General features: G+C 43.8%; 1 protein-coding gene across 2 annotated transcripts in view; it reads right to left on the bottom strand.

The window, feature by feature from the left end:
- TBC1D4 (TBC1 domain family member 4) overlaps positions 1 to 19,852 on the bottom strand; it is a 208,737-nt gene that overhangs the window by 45,756 nt on the left and 143,129 nt on the right. For both annotated transcript variants that reach the window (XM_077297240.1, XM_077297242.1), the window contains one exon: positions 16,622 to 16,741. In XM_077297240.1, coding sequence (XP_077153355.1) covers positions 16,622 to 16,741 — 120 coding nt within the window. The remainder of the gene's footprint in view (positions 1 to 16,621; positions 16,742 to 19,852) is intronic.

Genomic DNA, 19,852 nt, shown 5'->3' with positions numbered 1-19,852 from the left:
AGTCCGTGTTGTCCAGCGACAGGCCCAAAATATCACTGCTCTAGAGGAGATCTGCATGGAGGAATTGGCCAGCATGCTTACAGAAAACGTTTGACCTCTGTCATTGCCAAAAAAGGATATGTAAAAAATATTCAGATGAACTTTTGTTAATGGTCAAATACTTATTTTCCACCACAATTTGCAAAATAAATCTTGACAAATCAGACAAGGTGATTTTCTGGATTTATTTTCTCATTTTGACTCTTATAGTTGTGGTCTACCTATGATGTCAATTACAGGCCTCACTCATATTTTTAAGTGGGAGAACTTGCACAATTGGTGGCTGACTAAATCCTTTTTTCCCCCCCTGTATATATATACCCACACACCACATACATGTATTTAAATTACATAGTCTCCTTTATTATGTATATTGCTGTCCCTTATTACACAGTGCCCTCTCTTGTTATATAAAACACTGTTCCTTTCATATTGGATTATATAGAGCCCTGTCTTTATTACATACCGTCCTGTCTTGTTAGATATATAGTTATATGAAAAAGTTTGGGTACCCCTATTAATCTTAAGCTTAATGTTTTATAAAAATTGTTTTTTTTGCAACAGCTATTTCAGTTTCATATATCTAATAACTGTTGGACACAGTAATGTTTCTGCCTTGAAATGAGGTTTATTGTACTAACAGAAAATGTGCAATCTGCATTCAAACAAAATTTGACAGGTGCGTAAGTATGGGCACCCTTATCATTTTCTTCTTTTAAATACTCCTACCTACTTTTTACTGACTTACTAAAGCCCCTTTTTTGGTTTTGTAACCTCATTGAGCTTTGAACTTCATAGCCAGGTGTATGCAATGATTAGAAAAGCTACTTAAAGTGGACACTTGCAGGTTGCTCTCCTGTTTGAATCTCCTCTCAAGAGTGGCATCATGGGCTCCTCAAAACAACTGTCAAATGATCTGAAAACAAAGATTATTCAACATAGTTGTTCAGGGGAAGGATACAAAAAGCTGTCTCAGAGATTTAACCCCTTAAGCCCCGAGGGTGGTTTGCACGTTAATGACCGGGCCAATTTTTACAATTCTGACCACTGTCCCTTTATGAGGTTATAACTCTGGAACGCTTCAACGGATCTTGGCGATTCTGATATTGTTTTCTCGTGACATATTGTACTTCATGTTAGTGGTAAAATTTCTTCGATATAACTTGCGCTTATTTGTGAAAAAAACGAATATTTGGCGAAAATTTTGAAAATTTCGCAATTTTCCAACTTTGAATTTTTATGCCCTTAAATCACAGACATATGTCACACAAAATACTTAATAAATAACATTTCCCACATGTCTACTTTACATCAGCACAATTTTGGAACCAAAATTTTTTTTTGTGACGGAGTTATAAGGGTTAAAAGTTGACCAGCAATTTCTCATTTTTACAACACCATTTTTTTTTAGGGACCACATCTCATTTGAAGTCATTTTGACGGGTCTATATGATAGAAAATACCCAAGTGTGACACCATTCTAAAAACTGCACCCCTCAAGGTACTCAAAACCACTTTCAAGAAGTTTATTAACCCTTCAGGTGTTTCACAGGAATTTTTGGAATGTTTAAATAAAAATGAACATTTAACTTTTTTTCACACAAAATTTATTTCAGCTCCAATTTGTTTTATTTTACCAAGAGTAACAGGAGAAAATAGACCCGAAAAGTTGTTGTACAATTTGTCCTGAGTACGCTGATACCCCATATGTGGGGGTAAACCACAGTTTGGGCGCATGGCAGAGCTTGGAAGCAAAGGAGCGCCATTTGACTTTTCAATGCAAAATTGACTGGAATTGAGATGGGACGCCATGTTGCATTTGGAGAGCCCCTGATGTGCCTAAACATTGAAACCCCCCACAATTGACACCATTTTGGAAAGTAGACCCCCTAAGGAACTTATCTAGATGTGTGGTGAGCACTTTGACCCAACAAGTGCTTTACAGAAGTTTATAATGCAGAGCCGTAAAAATAAAAAATCATATTTTTTCACAAAAATTATCTTTTCACCCCCAATTTTTTATTTTCCCAAGGGTGAGAGAAGAAATTGGACCCCAAAAATTGTTGTGCAATTTGTCCTGAGTACGCTGATACCCCATATGTGGGTGTAAACCATTGTTTGGGCGCAGGGCAGAGCTCGGAAGGGAAGGAGCGCCATTTGACTTTTCAATGCAAAATTGACTGGAATTGAGATGGGACGCCATGTTGCATTTAGAGAGCCCTTGATGTGCCTAAACATTGAAACCCCTAACAAGTGACACCATTTTGGAAAGTAGACCCCCTAAGGAACTTATCTAGATGTGTGGTGAGCACTTTGACCCAACAAGTGCTTTACAGAAGTTTATAATGCAGAGCCGTAAAAATAAAAAATCATATTTTTTCACAAAAATGATCTTTTCACCCCCAATTTTTTATTTTCCCAAGGGTAAGAGAAGAAATTGGACCCCAAAAATTGTTGTGCAATTTGTCCTGAGTACACTGATACCCCATATGTGGGTGTAAACCATTGTTTGGGCGCAGGGCAGAGCTCAGAAGGGAAGGAGCGCCATTTGACTTTTCAATGCAAAATTAACTGGAATTGAGATGGGACGCCATGTTGCGTTTGGAGAGCCCCTAATGTGCCTAAACATTGAAACCCCCCACGAGTGACACCATTTTGGAAAGTAGACTCCTTAAGGAACTTATCTAGATGTGTGTTGAGCACTTTGACCCAACAAGTGCTTCACAGAAGTTTATAATGCAGAGCCGTAAAAATAAAAAATCATATTTTTTCACAAAAATGATCTTTTCACCCCCATTTTTTTATTTCCCCAAGGGTAAGAGAAGAAATTAGACCACAAAAGTTGTTGTGCAATTTGTCCTGAGTACGACGATACCCCATATGTGGGTGTAAACCATTGTTTGGGCGCATAGCAGAGCTCAGAAGGGAAGAAGCGCTATTTTACTTTTCAATGCAAAATTGACTGGAATTAAGATGGGATGCCATGTTGCGTTTGGAGAGCCCCTGATGTGCCTAAACATTAAACCCCCCCACAAGTGACACCATTTTGGAAAGTAGACCCCCTAAGGAACTTATCTAGATGTGTTTTGAGAGCTTTGAACCCCCAAGTGTTTCACTACAGTTTATAACGCAGAGCCGTGAAAATAAAAATTATTTTTTTTTTTCACAAAAATGATTTTTTAGCCCCCAGTTTTGTATTTTCACAAGGGTATCAGGATAAATTGGACCCCAAAAGTTGTTGTCCAATTTGTCTGGAGTACGCTGATACCCCATTTGTGGGGAGGGACCACTGTTTGGGCGCATGACAGAGCTCGGAAGGGAAGGAGCGCCATTTGGAATGCAGACTTAAATGGATTGGTCTGCAGGCGTCACGTTGCATTTGCAGAGCCCCTGATGTACCCAAACAGTACAAACCCCCCACAAGTGACCCCATATTGGAAACTAGACCCCCCAAGGAACTTATCTAGATGTGTTGTGAGAACTTTGAACCCCCAAGTGTTTCACTACAGTTTATAACGCAGAGCCGTGAAAATAATTTTTTTTTTTTTTTCACAAAAATGAAATTTAGCCCCCAGTTTTGTATTTCCACAAGGGTATCAGGATAAATTGGACCCTAAAAGTTGTTGTCCAATTTGTCCTGAGTACGCTGATACCCCCTATGTGGGGGGGAACCACTGTTTGGGCGCATGACAGAGCTCGGAAGGGAAGGAGCGCCATTTGGAATTCAGACTTAAATGGATTGGTCTGCAGGCGTCACGTTGCATTTGCAGAGCCCCTGATGTACCCAAACAGTACAAACCCCCCACAAGTGACCCCATATTGGAAACTAGACCCCCCAAGGAACTTATCTAGATGTGTTGTGAGAACTTTGAACCCCCAAGTGTTTCACTACAGTTTATAACGCAGAGCCGTGAAAATAAAAATTATTTTTCTTTTTCACAAAAATGATTTTTTAGCCCCCAGTTTTGTATTTTCACAAGGGTATCAGGATAAATTGGACCCTAAAAGTTGTTGTCCAATTTGTCCTGAGTACGCTGATACCCCCTATGTGGGGGGGAACCACTGTTTGGGCGCATGACAGAGCTCGGAAGGGAAGGAGCGCCATTTGGAATGCAGACTTAAATGGATTGGTCTGCAGGCGTCACGTTGCATTTGCAGAGCCCCTGATGTACCCAAATAGTACAAACCCCCCCATATTGGAAACTAGACCTCCCAAGGAACTTATCTAGATGTGTTGTGAGAACTTTGAACCCCCAAGTGTTTCACTACAGTTTACAACGCAGAGCCGTGAAAATAAAACATATTTTTTTTCCCACAAAAATGATTTTTAGCCCCCCAAATTTTTATTTTCCCAAGGATAACAAGAGAACTTGGACCCCAGAAGTTGTTGTTCAATTTGTGCCTAGTACGCTGATACCCCATATGTTGGGGTAAACCCCTTTTTGGACGCACGGGAGAGCTCGGAAGGGAAGGAGCACTGTTTTACTTTTTCAACGCAGAATTGGCTGGAATTGAGATTGGACGCCATGTCGCGTTTGGAGAGCCCCTGATGTGCCTGAACAGTGGAAACTCCCCAATTCTACCTGAAACCCTACCCCTAACCGTTTACTGAACATTTTCTGACAGTCATAAGTGCCACGTATGTAAGTGCCACGTATATAAGTGCCACGTATTTAAGTGCCACGTATTTAAGTGCCACGTATATAAGTGCCACGTATTTAAGTGCCACGTATTTAAGTGCCACGATATTTCAGTGCCACGATATTTCAGTGCCACGTATTTCAGTGCCACGTATTTCAGTGCCACGTATTTCAGGCACTGAAAAATACGTGGCACGTAAATACTTCAGTGCCACGATATTTCAGTGCCACGATATTTCAGTGCCACGTATTTCAGTGCCACGTATTTCAGGCACTGAAAAATACGTGGCACGTAAATACGTGGCACGTAAATACGTGGCACGTAAATACGTGGCACTTAAATACGTGGCACTTAAATACGTGGCACTTATATACGTGGCCACTGAAATATCGTGGCACTTATATACGTATATACGTATATAAACGTATATTTCAGTGCCACGTATTTCAGTGCCACGTATTTCAGGTTAGGGGTAGGGTTAGGGTTTTTTGTTTTTTTCTTGTTTTCTTGTGTTTTTCTATAAAAACGCATGCGTTTTACCGCGTTTACATGCATTTTTTCACACATGCGGTTTTTTTAAAAAACGCATGCAGATAAAAACGCAAGTGTGAAACCAGACTAAAAGACGCTTTTTATAGCAAAAAAGTTTTTGCGTCTCCACATTTTGAGACCTATAATTTTTCCACATTTTGGTCCACAGAGTCATGTGAGGTCTTGTTTTTTGCGGGACGAGTTGACGTTTTTATTGGTAACATTTTCGGACACGTGACCATTTTTTATCACTTTTTATTCCGATTTTTGTGAGGCAGAATAACCAAAAACCAGCTATTCATGAATTTCTTTTGGGAGAGGCGTTTATACCGTTCTGCGCTTGGTAAAATTGATAAAGCAGTTTTATTCGTCGGGTCAGTACGACTACAGCGATACCTCATTTATATCATTTTTTTATGTTTTGACGCTTTTATACGATAAAAACTATTTTATAGAAAAAATAATTATTTTGGCATCGCTTTATTCTGAGGACTATAACTTTTTTATTTTTTTGCTGATGATGCTGTATGGCGGCTCGTTTTTTGCGGGACAAGATGACGTTTTCAGCGGTAACATGGTTATTTATATCTGTCTTTTTGATCGCGTGTTATTCCACTTTTTGTTCGGCGGTATGGTAATAAAGCGTTGTTTTTTGCCTCGTTTTTTTTTTTTTCTTACGGTGTTTACTGAAGGGGTTAACTAGTGGGCCAGTTTTATAGGTTGGGTCGTTACGGACGCGGCGATACTAAATATGTGTACTTTTATTGTTTTTGTTTGTTTTTTTTAGATAAAGAAATGTATTTATGGGAATAATATTTTTTTATTATTATTATTTATTTAGGAATTATTTTTTTTTTTTTTTACACATGTGGAAATTTTTTTTTTTACTTTTTTACTTTGTCCCAGGGGGGGACATCACAGATCGCAGATCTGATAGTGTGCACAGCACTCTATCAGATCTGCGATCATACTTTCATCGGAGCAGGCTGCAGCTTTCATCTGCAGCCTGCTCCGACCCGGAAGTGCTCCCTGCAGGACCCGGATACAGCCCCTCGGCCATTTTGGATCCGGGGCCTGCAGGGAGAAGACGTTCGGTACGAGGTGAGTACATCACCTTGTACCGATCGTCTCAGGGAAGCCCGCAGGGAGCCCCCTCCCTGCGCGATGCTTCCCTGTACCGCCGGTACACCGCGATCATGTTTGATCGCGGTGTGCCGGGGGTTAATGTGCCGGGGGCGGTCCGTGACCGCTCCTGGCACATAGTGCCGGATGTCAGCTGCGATATGCAGCCGACAACCGGCCGCGATCGGCCGCGCTCCCCCCGTGAGCGCGGCCGATCGCGTATGACGTACTATACCGTCACCGGGAATTAAGGCCCACCCCACCTCGACGGTATAGTACGTCATATGGGATTAAGGGGTTAACCTGTCAATTTCCACTGTGAGGAACATAGTAAGGAAATGGAAGAACACAGGTACAGTTCTTGTTAAGGCCAGAAGTGGCAGGCCAAGAAAAACATCAGAAAGGCAGAGAAGAAGAATGGTGAGATCAGTCAAGGACAATCCTCAGACCACCTCCAGAGAGCTGCAGCATCAACTTGCTGCAGATGGTGTCACTGTGCATCGGTCAACTATACAACGCACTTTGCACAAGGAGAAGCTGTATGGGAGAGTGATGCGAAAGAAGCCGTTTCTGCAAGCACGCCACAAACAGAGTCGGCTGAGGTATGCAAAAGCACATTTGGAGAAGCCAATTTCTTTTTGGAAGAAGGTCCTGTGGACTGATGAAACCAAGATTGAGTTGTTTGGTCATACAAAAAGCCGTTATGCATGGAGGCAAAAAAACACAGCATTCCAAGAAAAACACTTGCTACCCACAGTAAAATTTGGTGGAGGTTCCATCATGCTTTGGGGCTGTGTGGCCAATGCCGGCACCAGGAATCTTGTTAAAGTTGAGGGACGCATGGATTCCTCTCAGTATCAGCAGATTCTTGACAATAATGTTCATGAATCAGTTGCAAAGTTGAAGTTACGCAGGGGATGGATCTTTCAGGCAGACAATGATCCAAAACACTGCTCCAAATCTACTCAGATATTCATGCAGAGGAACAATTACACTGTTCTGGAATGGCCATCCCAGTCCCCAGACCTGAATATCATTGAACATCTGTGGGATCATTTGAAGAGGGCTGTCCATGCTCGGCGACCATCAAACTTAACTGAACTGGAATTGTTTTGTAAAGAGGAATGGTCAAAAATACCTTCATCCAGGATCCAGGAACTCATTAAAAGCTACAGGAAGTGACTAGAGGCTGTTATTTTTGCAAAAGGAGGATCTACTAAATATTAATGTCACTTTTCTGGTGCGGTGCCCATACTTATGCACCTGTCAAATTTTGTTTGAATGCAGATTGCACATTTTCTGTTAGTACAATAAACCTCATTTCAAGGCAGAAACATTACTGTGTCCAACAGATATTAGATATATGAAACTGAAATAGCTGTTGCAAAAAAAACAATTTTTATAAAACATTAAGCTTAAGATTAATAGGGGTGCCCAAACGTTTTCATATAACTGTATAATGCAATGATGGTTGATGGAGCATGGAAAGGCTTCTTTTCCAATGGAGGAGCTGATAGACTTGTCTTCTGGTCACCGGCTGCTCCATCAGCAGTCATTTTATATCTAACAAGAGAGAGGACTATGTAATAAAAGAGGGAGCTGTGAATAACAAACATAACAAGAATAAACTATGTAAGAGACAGCACTGTACATAACAGCAGAGGAAGCTATGTAATAAGGGACGGCACCATACATAACTAGAGAGGAAGGTACGTAATAAGAGACGGTGTTATACATAAAAGATAAAATTATGTAACAAAGAACTGTGTTATACATAATAAGTGAGTACACTATATACTAAGGAACTGTGCTATATATAAGTGAGTAAACTATATACTAAGGGACTGTGTTATACATAATAAGTGAGTAAACTATATACTAAGGGACTGTGCAATACAAAATGAGTACACTATATACTAATGGACTGTGTTATATATGACAAGTGAGTATACTATATACTGAGGGACTGTGCTATACATAATAAGCGAGTACACTATATAGTAAGGGACTGTGCTATACAGTGGGGCAAAAAAGTATTTAGTCAGTCAGCAATAGTGCAAGTTCCACCACTAAAAAAGATGAGAGGCGTCTGTAATTTACATCATAGGTAGACCTCAACTATGGGAGACAAACTGAGAACAAAAAATCCAGAAAATCACATTGTCTGTTTTTTAATCATTTTATTTGCATATTATGGTGGAAAATAAGTATTTGGTCAGAAACAAACAATCAAGATTTCTGGCTCTCACAGACCTGTAACTTCTTCTTTAAGAGTCTCCTCTTTCCTCCACTCATTACCTGTAGTAATGGCACCTGTTTAAACTTGTTATCAGTCTAAAAAGACACCTGTGCACACCCTCAAACAGTCTGACTCCAAACTCCACTATGGTGAAGACCAAAGAGCTGTCAAAAGGACACCAGAAACAAAATTGTAGCCCTGCACCAGGCTGGGAAGACTGAATCTGCAATAGCCAACCAGCTTGGAGTGAAGAAATCAACAGTGGGAGCAATAATTAGAAAATGGAAGACATTCAAGACCACTGATAATCTCCCTCGATCTGGGGCTCCACGCAAAATCCCACTCCGTGGGGTCAGAATGATCACAAGAACGGTGAGCAAAAATCCCAGAACCACGCGGGGGGACCTAGTGAATGAACTGCAGAGAGCTGGGACCAATGTAACAAGGCCTACCATAAGTAACACACTACGCCACCATGGACTCAGATCCTGCAGTGCCAGACGTGTCCCACTGCTTAAGCCAGTACATGTCCGGGCCCGTCTGAAGTTTGCTAGAGAGCATTTGGATGATCCAGAGGAGATTTGGGAGAATGTCCTATGGTCTGATGAAACCAAACTGGAACTGTTTGGTAGAAACACAACTTGTCATGTTTGTAGGAAAAAGAATACTGAGTTGCATCCATCCAACACCATACCTACTGTAAAGCATGGTGGTGGAAACATTATGCTTTGGGGCTGTTTCTCTGCAAAGGGGCCAGGACGACTGATCCGGGTACATGAAAGAATGAATGGGGCCATGTATCGCGAGATTTTGAGTGCAAACCTCCTTCCATCAGCAAGGGCATTGAAGGTGAAACGTGGCTGGGTCTTTCAACATGACAATGATCCAAAGCACACCGCCAGCGCAACGAAGGAGTGGCTTCGTAAGAAGCATTTCAAGGTCCTGGAGTGGCCTAGCCAGTCTCCAGATCTCAACCCTATAGAAAACCTTTGGAGGGAGTTGAAAGTCCGTGTTGCCAAGCGAAAAGCCAAAAACATCACTGCTCTAGAGGAGATCTGCATGGAGGAATGGGCCAACATACCAACAACAGTGTGTGCCAACCTTGTGAAGACTTACAGAAAACGTTTGACCTCTGTCATTGCCAACAAAGGATATTTTACAAAGTATTGAGATGAAATTTTGTTTCTGACCAAATACTTATTTTCCACCATAATATGCAAATAAAATGATAAAAAAAACAGACAATGTGATTTTCGGGATTTTTTGTTCTCAGTTTGTCTCCCATAGTTGAGGTCTACCTATGATGTAAATTACAGACGCCTCTCATCTTTTTAAGTGGTGGAACTTGCACTATTGCTGACTGACTAAATACTTTTTTGCCCCACTGTACATAATAAGTCTACATTCCCGTATCCGTGTGCAGTGACAGTGTGCTGCTTTTATAGACGAATTGAGCATGCCCTATTCTAATCCTCAAAATCGGTTCAGAACAGAACATTCTCTGACCCTCACGGATCTCATTCTCAGATCCGTGATTTTCATGTATGTGTGAATGGACCTACAAAACTCTGAGTCCGTGTGCCATCCGATAAAAAAAAACCTGGAAGCACACGGACATTTCACACAAATGTGAAAATGTAGAATAAGGGATTTTACAAAAAAAATCACTCCAAATCACACACTGCAGCATGTACTGCTGACATCTCGTCTGATTAGGAGCCGCTTTCTCCTGTTTCTTCTCCATCTGGTCAGACCTTCGACTTGTCGCGATGATCGTCACAGCCCTGAAAATAACAAGGTCACATACATTGTATACATACATGTGTCTCTCCCCTGAATATAGATATGTACCCCACCATTAATAAGCCATGTACCATTAAAAATATAAAGTGATGAGCAGCACTGTAACCCCCATCTACTATATAATTGTCTATGGCTATGTGCACACGTAAGAAATGTGGTGCAGAATTTTCTGCACTAAATCTGCATCTGCACATTTGATGCAGTTTCTGTGCAGTTTCTGTGCAGTACAATGTAAATCAATGTGAAAAAAAAAGCTGTGCACATGGTGCAGAAAAATCTGCGCAGAAACGCTGCAGAACTGCACAAAAGAAGCGACGTGCACTTCTTTGAAATCTGCAGCGTTTCTGCACAGATTTTTCTGCACCATGTGCACAGCTTTTTTTTTTCACATTGATTTACATTGTACTGCAAATCACAGTGCAGTTCTGCAGCGTTTCTGCAGCAGAAAAATCTGCTGCAGATCTGCACCAATTCTGCACTAAATCTGCATCGTGTGCACATACCCTAAGGGTCACTTCCGTCTTTCTGTCTGTCTGTCTTTCTATCTGTCTGTCTGTCACGGATATTCATTGGTCACGGCCTCTGTCTGTCATGGAAATACAAGTCGCTGATTGGTCGCAGCAAAACGGCCACGACCAATCAGCGACGGGAACAGTCCGACGGCAAAATGGCCGCTCCTTCCTCCCCGCAGTCAGTGCCCGCTCCATACTCCCCTCCAGTCAGCGCTCACACAGGGTTAATTGCAGCGGTAATGGAAAGCGTTATGTCGCGGGTAACGCACTCCGTTACCGCTGCTATTAACCCTGTGTGACCAACTTTTAACTATTGATGCTGCCTATGCGGCATCAATAGTTAAAAGATCTAATGTTAAAAATAATTTAAAAAATAAAAAATCGTTATATACTCACCATCCGTCGGTCCCTCGGATCCAGGTCCGGTCTTTCCCGCTCCTCGCGACGCTCCGGTGACCGCTCCATGCATTGCGGTCTCGCGAGATGATGACGTAGCGGTCTCTCGAGACCGCTACGTCACCATCTCGCGAGACCGCAATGCACTCTTGGGTCCGGAGCGCCCAAGGAGCATCGGTAACCTCTTCGCTTGGATCCGGGGCCAACGGAAGGTGAGTATATAACTATTTTTTATTTTAATTCTTTTTTTTAACAGGGATATGATGCCCACATTGCTATATACTGCGTGGGCTGTGCAATATACTACATGGGCTGTGCAATATAGTATGTGGGCTGTGCAATATACTACATTGGCTGTGCAATATAATACATGGGCTGTGCAATATACTACGTGGGCTGTGCAATATACTGCGTGGGCTGTATAATATACTACGTGGGCTGTGCTATATACTGTGTGGGCTGTGCAATATAATACTTGGGCTGTGCAATATACTACGTGGGCTGTGCAGTATAATACGTGGGCTGTGCAATATAATACGTGGGCTGTGCAATATACTACGTGGGCTGTGCAATATACTACGTGGGCTGTTATATACTACGTGGACTGTGCAATATACTACGTGGGTGTGCAATATAATACGTGGGCTGTGCAATATACTACATGGGCTGCACAATAGAATACGTGGGCTGTGCAATGTACTACGTGGGCTGCTATATACTACGTGGGCTGTGCAATGTACTACGTGGGCTGTGCAATATACATGGGCTGTGCAATATACTATGTGGGCTGTGCAATATACTACATGGGCTGTGCAATATACTACGTGGGCTTTGCAATATACTACGTGGGCTGTGCAATATACTACGTGGGCTGCTATATACTACGTAGGCTGCTATATACTATGTGGGCTGTGCAATATACTACGTGGGCTGTGCAATATACTGCGTGGGCTGTATAATATACTACGTGGGCTGTGCTATATACTGTGTGGGCTGTGCAATATAATACTTGGGCTGTGCAATATACTACGTGGGCTGTGCAGTATAATACGTGGGCTGTGCAATATAATACGTGGGCTGTGCAATATACTACGTGGGCTGTGCAATATACTACGTGGGCTGTTATATACTACGTGGACTGTGCAATATACTACGTGGGTGTGCAATATAATACGTGGGCTGTGCAATATACTACATGGGCTGCACAATAGAATACGTGGGCTGTGCAATGTACTACGTGGGCTGCTATATACTACGTGGGCTGTGCAATGTACTACGTGGGCTGTGCAATATACATGGGCTGTGCAATATACTATGTGGGCTGTGCAATATACTACATGGGCTGTGCAATATACTACGTGGGCTTTGCAATATACTACGTGGGCTGTGCAATATACTACGTGGGCTGCTATATACTACGTAGGCTGCTATATACTATGTGGGCTGTGCAATATACTACGTGGGCTGTGCAATATAATACGTGGGCTGTGCAATGTACTACGTGGGCTGTGCAATGTACTACGTGGGCTGTGCAATGTACAATGTGGGGTGTGCAATGTACTGCGTGGGCTGTGCAATTTACTACGTGGGCTGTGCAATTTACTACGTAGGCTGTGCAATATACTACGTGGGCTGTGCTATATACTACGTGGGCTGTGCTATATACTACGTGGGCTGTACAATATACTACGTGGGTGTGCAATATACTACGTGGGCTGTGCTATATACTACGTGGGCTGTGCTATATACTACGTGGGCTGTACAATATACTACGTGGGCTGTGCAATGTACTACGTGGGCTGTGCTATATACGTGGGCTGTGCAGTATACTACGTGGGCTGTGCAATATACTACGTGGGCTGTGCAATATACTATGTGGGCTGTGCAATATACTAGGTGGGCTGTGCTATATGCTACGTGGGCTGTGCTATATACTACGTGGGCTGTGCTATATACTACGTGGGCTGTGCAATGTACTACGTGGGCTGTGCAATGTTCTACGTGGGCTGTGCAATGTACTACGTGGGCTGTGCAATGTACTACGTGGGCGGTGCTATATACTACGTGGGCTGTGCTATATACTATGCGGGCTGTGCAATACACTACGTGGCCTGTGTTATACACTACGTGGCCCGTGTTATACACTACATGGCCTGTGTTATACACAACGTGGCCTGTGTTATACACTACGTGGGCTGTGTTATATACTGCGTGTGTGGGCTGTTATATACTACGTTTTTTTCCGGAGCTTTCCCAATGCTTTATATAGCGGGAAAAACACGAAAAAAAACCCCGCAAAATTAATGAACATGCTGCGTTTTTTACCGCAATGCGTTTTTTTTCACGGAAAAAAACGCATCATGTGCACAAAAATTGCAGAACGCATTCTAAATGATAGGATGCATATGTATGAGTTTTTTAATGCAGTTTTAGCACGAAAAAAACGCAACATGTGCACCCAGCCTAAGGCTATGTGAACATGGAAAATATGCAAGGTTTTACAGTACAAGCAAACTGAATGAGATCCCTTTAGTCTCATGCACAAGCTGCTTAGTTTTTCCTTGCAGATTTGCAGCAGATTAAAATTTGCATAATGTCAATTCTTGCAGTGTATTTCACCCATACTAATGGGAGAAAATAAGTAAAGCATGGGAAAAATGTGGAAAAAAATAAATATATTTTACGCAACTTTCTTCCTGCCAACACATTAGGATATGCAGCAGAATTTTCTCCTGCAAATCCTGAAAGTGCTCACATAGCCTTAGTCCCTGTCCTGTGTCCCCCCATTCATTATAAGTCCTTGATAGCATAAAAATGAATTTGGAAGTGGGAGAAGACGCTATCAGGTACAGAGCATCCTCTGCCACCTCCCAATTCATTACAAGTCTATGACAGTGTCTTCTCCCACCTTTCAATTAATTATAAAGGGTCCTATGCAACTTATCGCCTCCTCTCTCAATCCCCAATAAATTTTAAGTCCCGGATAGCATGATAGCATCAAAATTAATTGTGAGATGGGGTAGGACGCTATCAGGGGCTTAGCATCCTTCTCCACCACCCAATTAATTTTACATCCATATTTTATTTTCCTCCCCTCAACCTGTTTGCAAGTCCATTAAAAGTTCTCCATCCTCCCATCCCAATCCCACACCTCATTGTCCTCCTCCCCTCCTGCATCCCATCATTGTTCTCTCCCCCATCATTGCCCTCTCCAACACCCCCATCATTGCCCTCTCCACCACCTGTCATGTTGGACGCTGTTCACACTAGGGCGTCCGACAGACAGCGGTAATTCCGCTTTTGTCCACTATGCGCTCAGTGGCGTCGGCTAGATTTTATCTAGCTGGTCCGGGGTTAATTTAGCTGGGGCTCGGATTGGAAGCTGGGCCACGCCCACTGCCTTTAAATAGTTCTTCTGAACATTGGGCGTCGCCGATTATAGCTTCTGTCTTGTGCTTGGTTATCTCAGTCTGGAGTGGTGAGCTAGGAGTTGGAGTATCGTATCTGGTGGTGTATTTCCCTTTGTCTTATTTTCTCCTTCCTATATTTGTATTTGTTTTGCCCTGTGCACTTATAGTGTATTCCTGTGTGACTGCGGCGTGGTGCATATTTTTCCGTTATCCTTGTCTGTGCTAACTGTGGGTACTGGTGTGTGGTCTCTTCACTGGGTGGTGGGTGGTAGTTTTCAGCCTAGGGTTGAAACAGGAGACAGGGTGAGGATGGAGGCCCAGACATGCACACCATCAGTGTAAACTCTGGGAGAGGGTCAGTCAGGGTTTCCCTAGTCTGAGGGAAATCGCAGGGGCCCGGGTTATTAGCAAGTGCCTACCTAGGTCTCCCGTGACACCACCCCATCATTGCCCTCTCTACCACCCCCAGTATTGCCCTCTCCACCCCCATCACTGCCCTCTCCACCACCCCATCATTGCCCTCTCCACCACCCCCATCATTGCCCTCTCAACCACTCCCATCATTGCCCTCACCACTAGCTCTATCATTGCCCTCTCCACCACCCCAATCATTGCCCTCTCCACCACTCCAATCATTGCCCTCTCCACCACCTACATCATTGTTCTTTCCATCACCTCCATCATTGCCTTCTCCCTCCATCACCCCCATCATTGTCTTCTCCCCACATCACCCCCATCATTGCCCTTTCCACCATCTCTATCATTACTTTCTCCCCCACCACCCCCATCATTGCCCTTTCCACCACCTCTATCATTGCTTCGTCCCCACCACACCCCCATCATTGCCCTCTCCATCACCTCCATCATTGCCTTCTCCCCCACCACCCCATCATTGCCTTTTCTACCACCTCCATCAATGCCTTTTGCCCTACCACCCCCATCATTGCACTTTCCTCCACCTCTATCATTGCTTTCTCCCCCACCACCCCATCATTGCCATTTCCACCACCTCCATCAATGCCTTTTACCCTACCACCCCATCATTGTCCTTTCCTCACAGCCATCATTGCTTTCTCCCCCCCTCCCCATCATTGCCCTTTCCACCACATCTATCATTGCTTTCTCCCCCACCACACCCATCATTGCCTTCTCCCCCCACCTCCATCATTGCCCTTTCCACCACCTCTATCATTGCTTTCTCCCCCACCACACCAATCACTGCCCTTTCTATCACCTCCATCATTGCCTTCTCCCTCACCACCTCCATCATTGCCCTTTCCACCACCTCTATCATTTCTTTCACCCTCATCATTTCCCTCTCCACCACCTACACACACACCACTCACCTCTCTGCACATTCCCCCACAGCCGCACGCACACACACACACAGCACCACTCACCTCTTCGCACGGTCCTTGCAGCCACACATACACACACACACAGCACCACTCACCTTTCCGCACGTCCCCTGGAGTCGCAGGATCTTTGTCGCTGGTAGCTTTCTCTCTGACACAGCCGGCGCTGAATGCTGACGTAATTTAGCCGCTCTGCTGTGTCAGAAATGGAGCGCGGGTAGGAAGCAGGACGGATCCCTGCAGCTCTGCTCTGCTGCAATTTTCTCCTTTAGGCAGCAGAGCTGCAGGGATCATTCCCCACCCGCCGCACATGAGGGCAATCTGGTCAGGACCCCCCCCCCCCGGAGTCTTGGGGCCGGATAAGCAGGCCAGATTGCCCTCAGTGTTAGCCGCCCGGAAGGGGTCCCCTTCCACCTCCGGGCACAGATGCAGCCGCACTGGCTGCAAGTGCGGTATGTCCGCCCCTGTACAATATACTTAAGATTATTATCTGTCATCTCTGTAAAAAAGCAATTCCTAAAAAGTATGTAATTAAAGAAACATATAACATGATCCTGGTTCTTTCACCCATACCCTTGAGAAGATGTTTTCTAGAGAGCTGGTCAAGGACTTCTTAGCCTTGTTCTTCAAAATATCTAGCTTGAAGCGACCACTAGGGGCAGAGTTCTCCGGGATTGAGCTGCTTGATAAGCTCTGAAACCAAGGACAAAAAGTTATTATGGTGGAAACAGAAGACATCTGCAAAAAAAAAAAATGGGATTCAATTTTGGGAGAATTACTTTATATGGAGTGGTAACTCTTAGCTTCTTAATACCTCTCATGTTTATCGATGTAGATATATTTTGTGCATGTAGTGGTAGTAACAAAAGTAGCTCACAAAAAAAGACACATCCATTCATTTGAATAGGGTTTCTGGAGTATAAATATGCATGGATTTCTGCACGGTCCGTTCAGGTGAATGGGGAAGTTACTGTATAAACATGCACAGTCTGGTCACCGGGCCGAGAACCGTGAGCTGTAGGCAATGAACTTAGTATAATTACTGCATGAAACATGAAGCAAATTTGATAAACTAGTTTTGTTTTATATTAGAGTTATAGGAATCAATTTTAAAGCACTGGAGTTAATATGTTGAAAAGCCTCTTCGTATGTACTTTCTCATTAAGCAGACAAAGCCTGTGATAGTCTTCGCCTGGCCACAAATACATGCTGGGAGATAAACCTAGATACTAATTTGGTGCGATCTAATTATCAATGTTTAAATCGTTAAATGCTTCTACCAATATTCACAAAATCAGGAAGCAGATCCGAGCCTTTTTCTTCATGGATCATGTCCTGAGCTCAGATTTAATGAAGTGTGATATGAGCCCAGCTGTGAAGCCATAGGCAGAGATTTAGCCGTACATTGCGAGGATGAATAGAAGGAATGCTGTCCCTATACGCAGCAGCCATCATTCACAAAGACTGCAATAGGACTAAGGAAACAATTGGTCACATAAGGCTACGTGCCCACGATCAGGACTAGCACCGTATTTTTGCTGTGTCCAAAGCGCTGTGTTCTAAGCCTGCAGGTAAATCCGCATGTACCTTCTATTGTGGACATTTCTGTTGTGGGGACTAGTGTCTCCGCAGCAGAAACTGACACGCTGCAGCTCGTAAACCTGCACCACGGGGGAGTATACGCAGCATCAAATAGAAGCACAGTGGGCATGGGATTCCTATAAATCTCATGCACTGTGCTCGTATCATACAACGCAGCGTTTTCAAAGCAGCGCAAGTGCAAAACGCTGCTATTCCTGATCGTGGGCACGGACCCTAAGACGAGCATGTCAAGCAGGGCCGGCGTCAACACCCGGCCTAGCCGGGCAATTGCCGGGGCCCTGACGAGACAGGGGGGCCCACTCACACAGTCATAGAGCCATCTGGCTGCTTTAACCCTTTCTACCCTTTCAATTTGCGCTGGCACAAGCATCTTCTCACTGTCAGTGCAGGGCCAGGCACACATAGGGGTTAATTAAGGACACAGCCAGCGTGACATTGTGGGCGGAGAGTTCTCCTGCTCTGAATCTCCTGACTGTGTGCACTCCTGAACTTATGGAGGAGACGGAGCTCCTACCAGCACCTGAGTGAGTGCAATGCTATATCGCTGTATGTTCTGACAGTCTGGGACTGGGTGACCTGGGGCGGCCATGGGCTGGGCGGCTGCAGCTGATATATATATACTACAGCAGCCTCCCAGCCCAGGCCCCCAGCACAGCCTGTATAGATACAGTGTATATAATATATATACAGGACAGGTGCTGGGGGCCTGGGCTGGGCGGCTGTTGAAGTATATACACTGCACAGTACCACTCCCCTGTATATATACACTGTACAGTACCACTCCTGTCCTGTATATATACACTGCATAGCACCACTCCTCCTGTATATATACACTGCACAGTACCACTCCTCCTGTCCTGTATATATACACTGCACAGTACCACTCCTCCTGTATATATACACTGTACAGTACCACTCCTCCTGTCCTGTATATATACAGTGCACAGTACCACTCCTCCTGTCCTGTATATATACACTGCACAGTACCACTCCTCCTGTCCTGTATATATACACTGCACAGTACCACTCCTCCTGTCCTGTATATATACACTGCATAGCACCACTCCTCCTGTATATATACACTGCACAGTACCACTCTTCCTGTCCTGTATATATACACTGCACAGTACCACTCCTCCTGTATATATACACTGTACAGTACCACTCTTCCTGTCCTGTATATATACACTGCATAGCACCACTCCTCCTGTATATATACACTGCACAGTACCACTCTTCCTGTCCTGTATATATACACTGCACAGTACCACTCCTCCTGTCCTGTATATATACACTGCACAGTACCACTCCTCCTGTCCTGTATATATACACTGCACAGTACCTCTCCTCCTGTATATATACACTGCACAGTACCTCTCCTCCTGTATATATACACTGTACAGTACCACTCCTCCTGTCCTGTATATATACACTGCACAGTACCACTCCTCCTGTCCTGTATATATACACTGCACAGTACCTCTCCTCCTGTATATATACACTGCACAGTACCTCTCCTCCTGTATATATACACTGTACAGTACCACTCCTCCTGTATATATACACTGCATAGCACCACTCCTCCTGTATATATACACTGTACAGTACCACTCCTCCTGTATATATACACTGCACAGTACCTCTCCTCCTGTATATATACACTGTACAGTACCACTCCTCCTGTATATATACACTGCATAGCACCACTCCTCCTGTATATATACACTGTACAGTACCACTCCTCCTGTATATATACACTGCACAGTACCACTCCTGTCCTGTATATATACACTGCACATTACCACTCCTCCTGTCCTGTATATATACACTGCACATTACCATATCTCCTGTCCTGTATATATACACTGCACAGTACCACTCTTCCTGTCCTGTATATATACACTGCATAGCACCACTCCTCCTGTATATATACACTGCACAGTACCACTCTTCCTGTCCTGTATATATACACTGCACAGTACCACTCCTCCTGTCCTGTATATATACACTGCACAGTACCACTCCTCCTGTCCTGTATATATACACTGCACAGTACCTCTCCTCCTGTATATATACACTGCACAGTACCTCTCCTCCTGTATATATACACTGTACAGTACCACTCCTCCTGTCCTGTATATATACACTGCACAGTACCACTCCTCCTGTCCTGTATATATACACTGCACAGTACCTCTCCTC

Source organism: Ranitomeya variabilis, chromosome 3 (assembly GCF_051348905.1).
Source record: "Ranitomeya variabilis isolate aRanVar5 chromosome 3, aRanVar5.hap1, whole genome shotgun sequence".
In the NCBI taxonomy this organism is placed as follows: Eukaryota; Metazoa; Chordata; class Amphibia; order Anura; family Dendrobatidae; genus Ranitomeya; species Ranitomeya variabilis.
The sequence above is the reverse complement of the archived record's forward strand: the minus strand, read 5'-3'. Positions and strand labels throughout refer to the sequence as shown.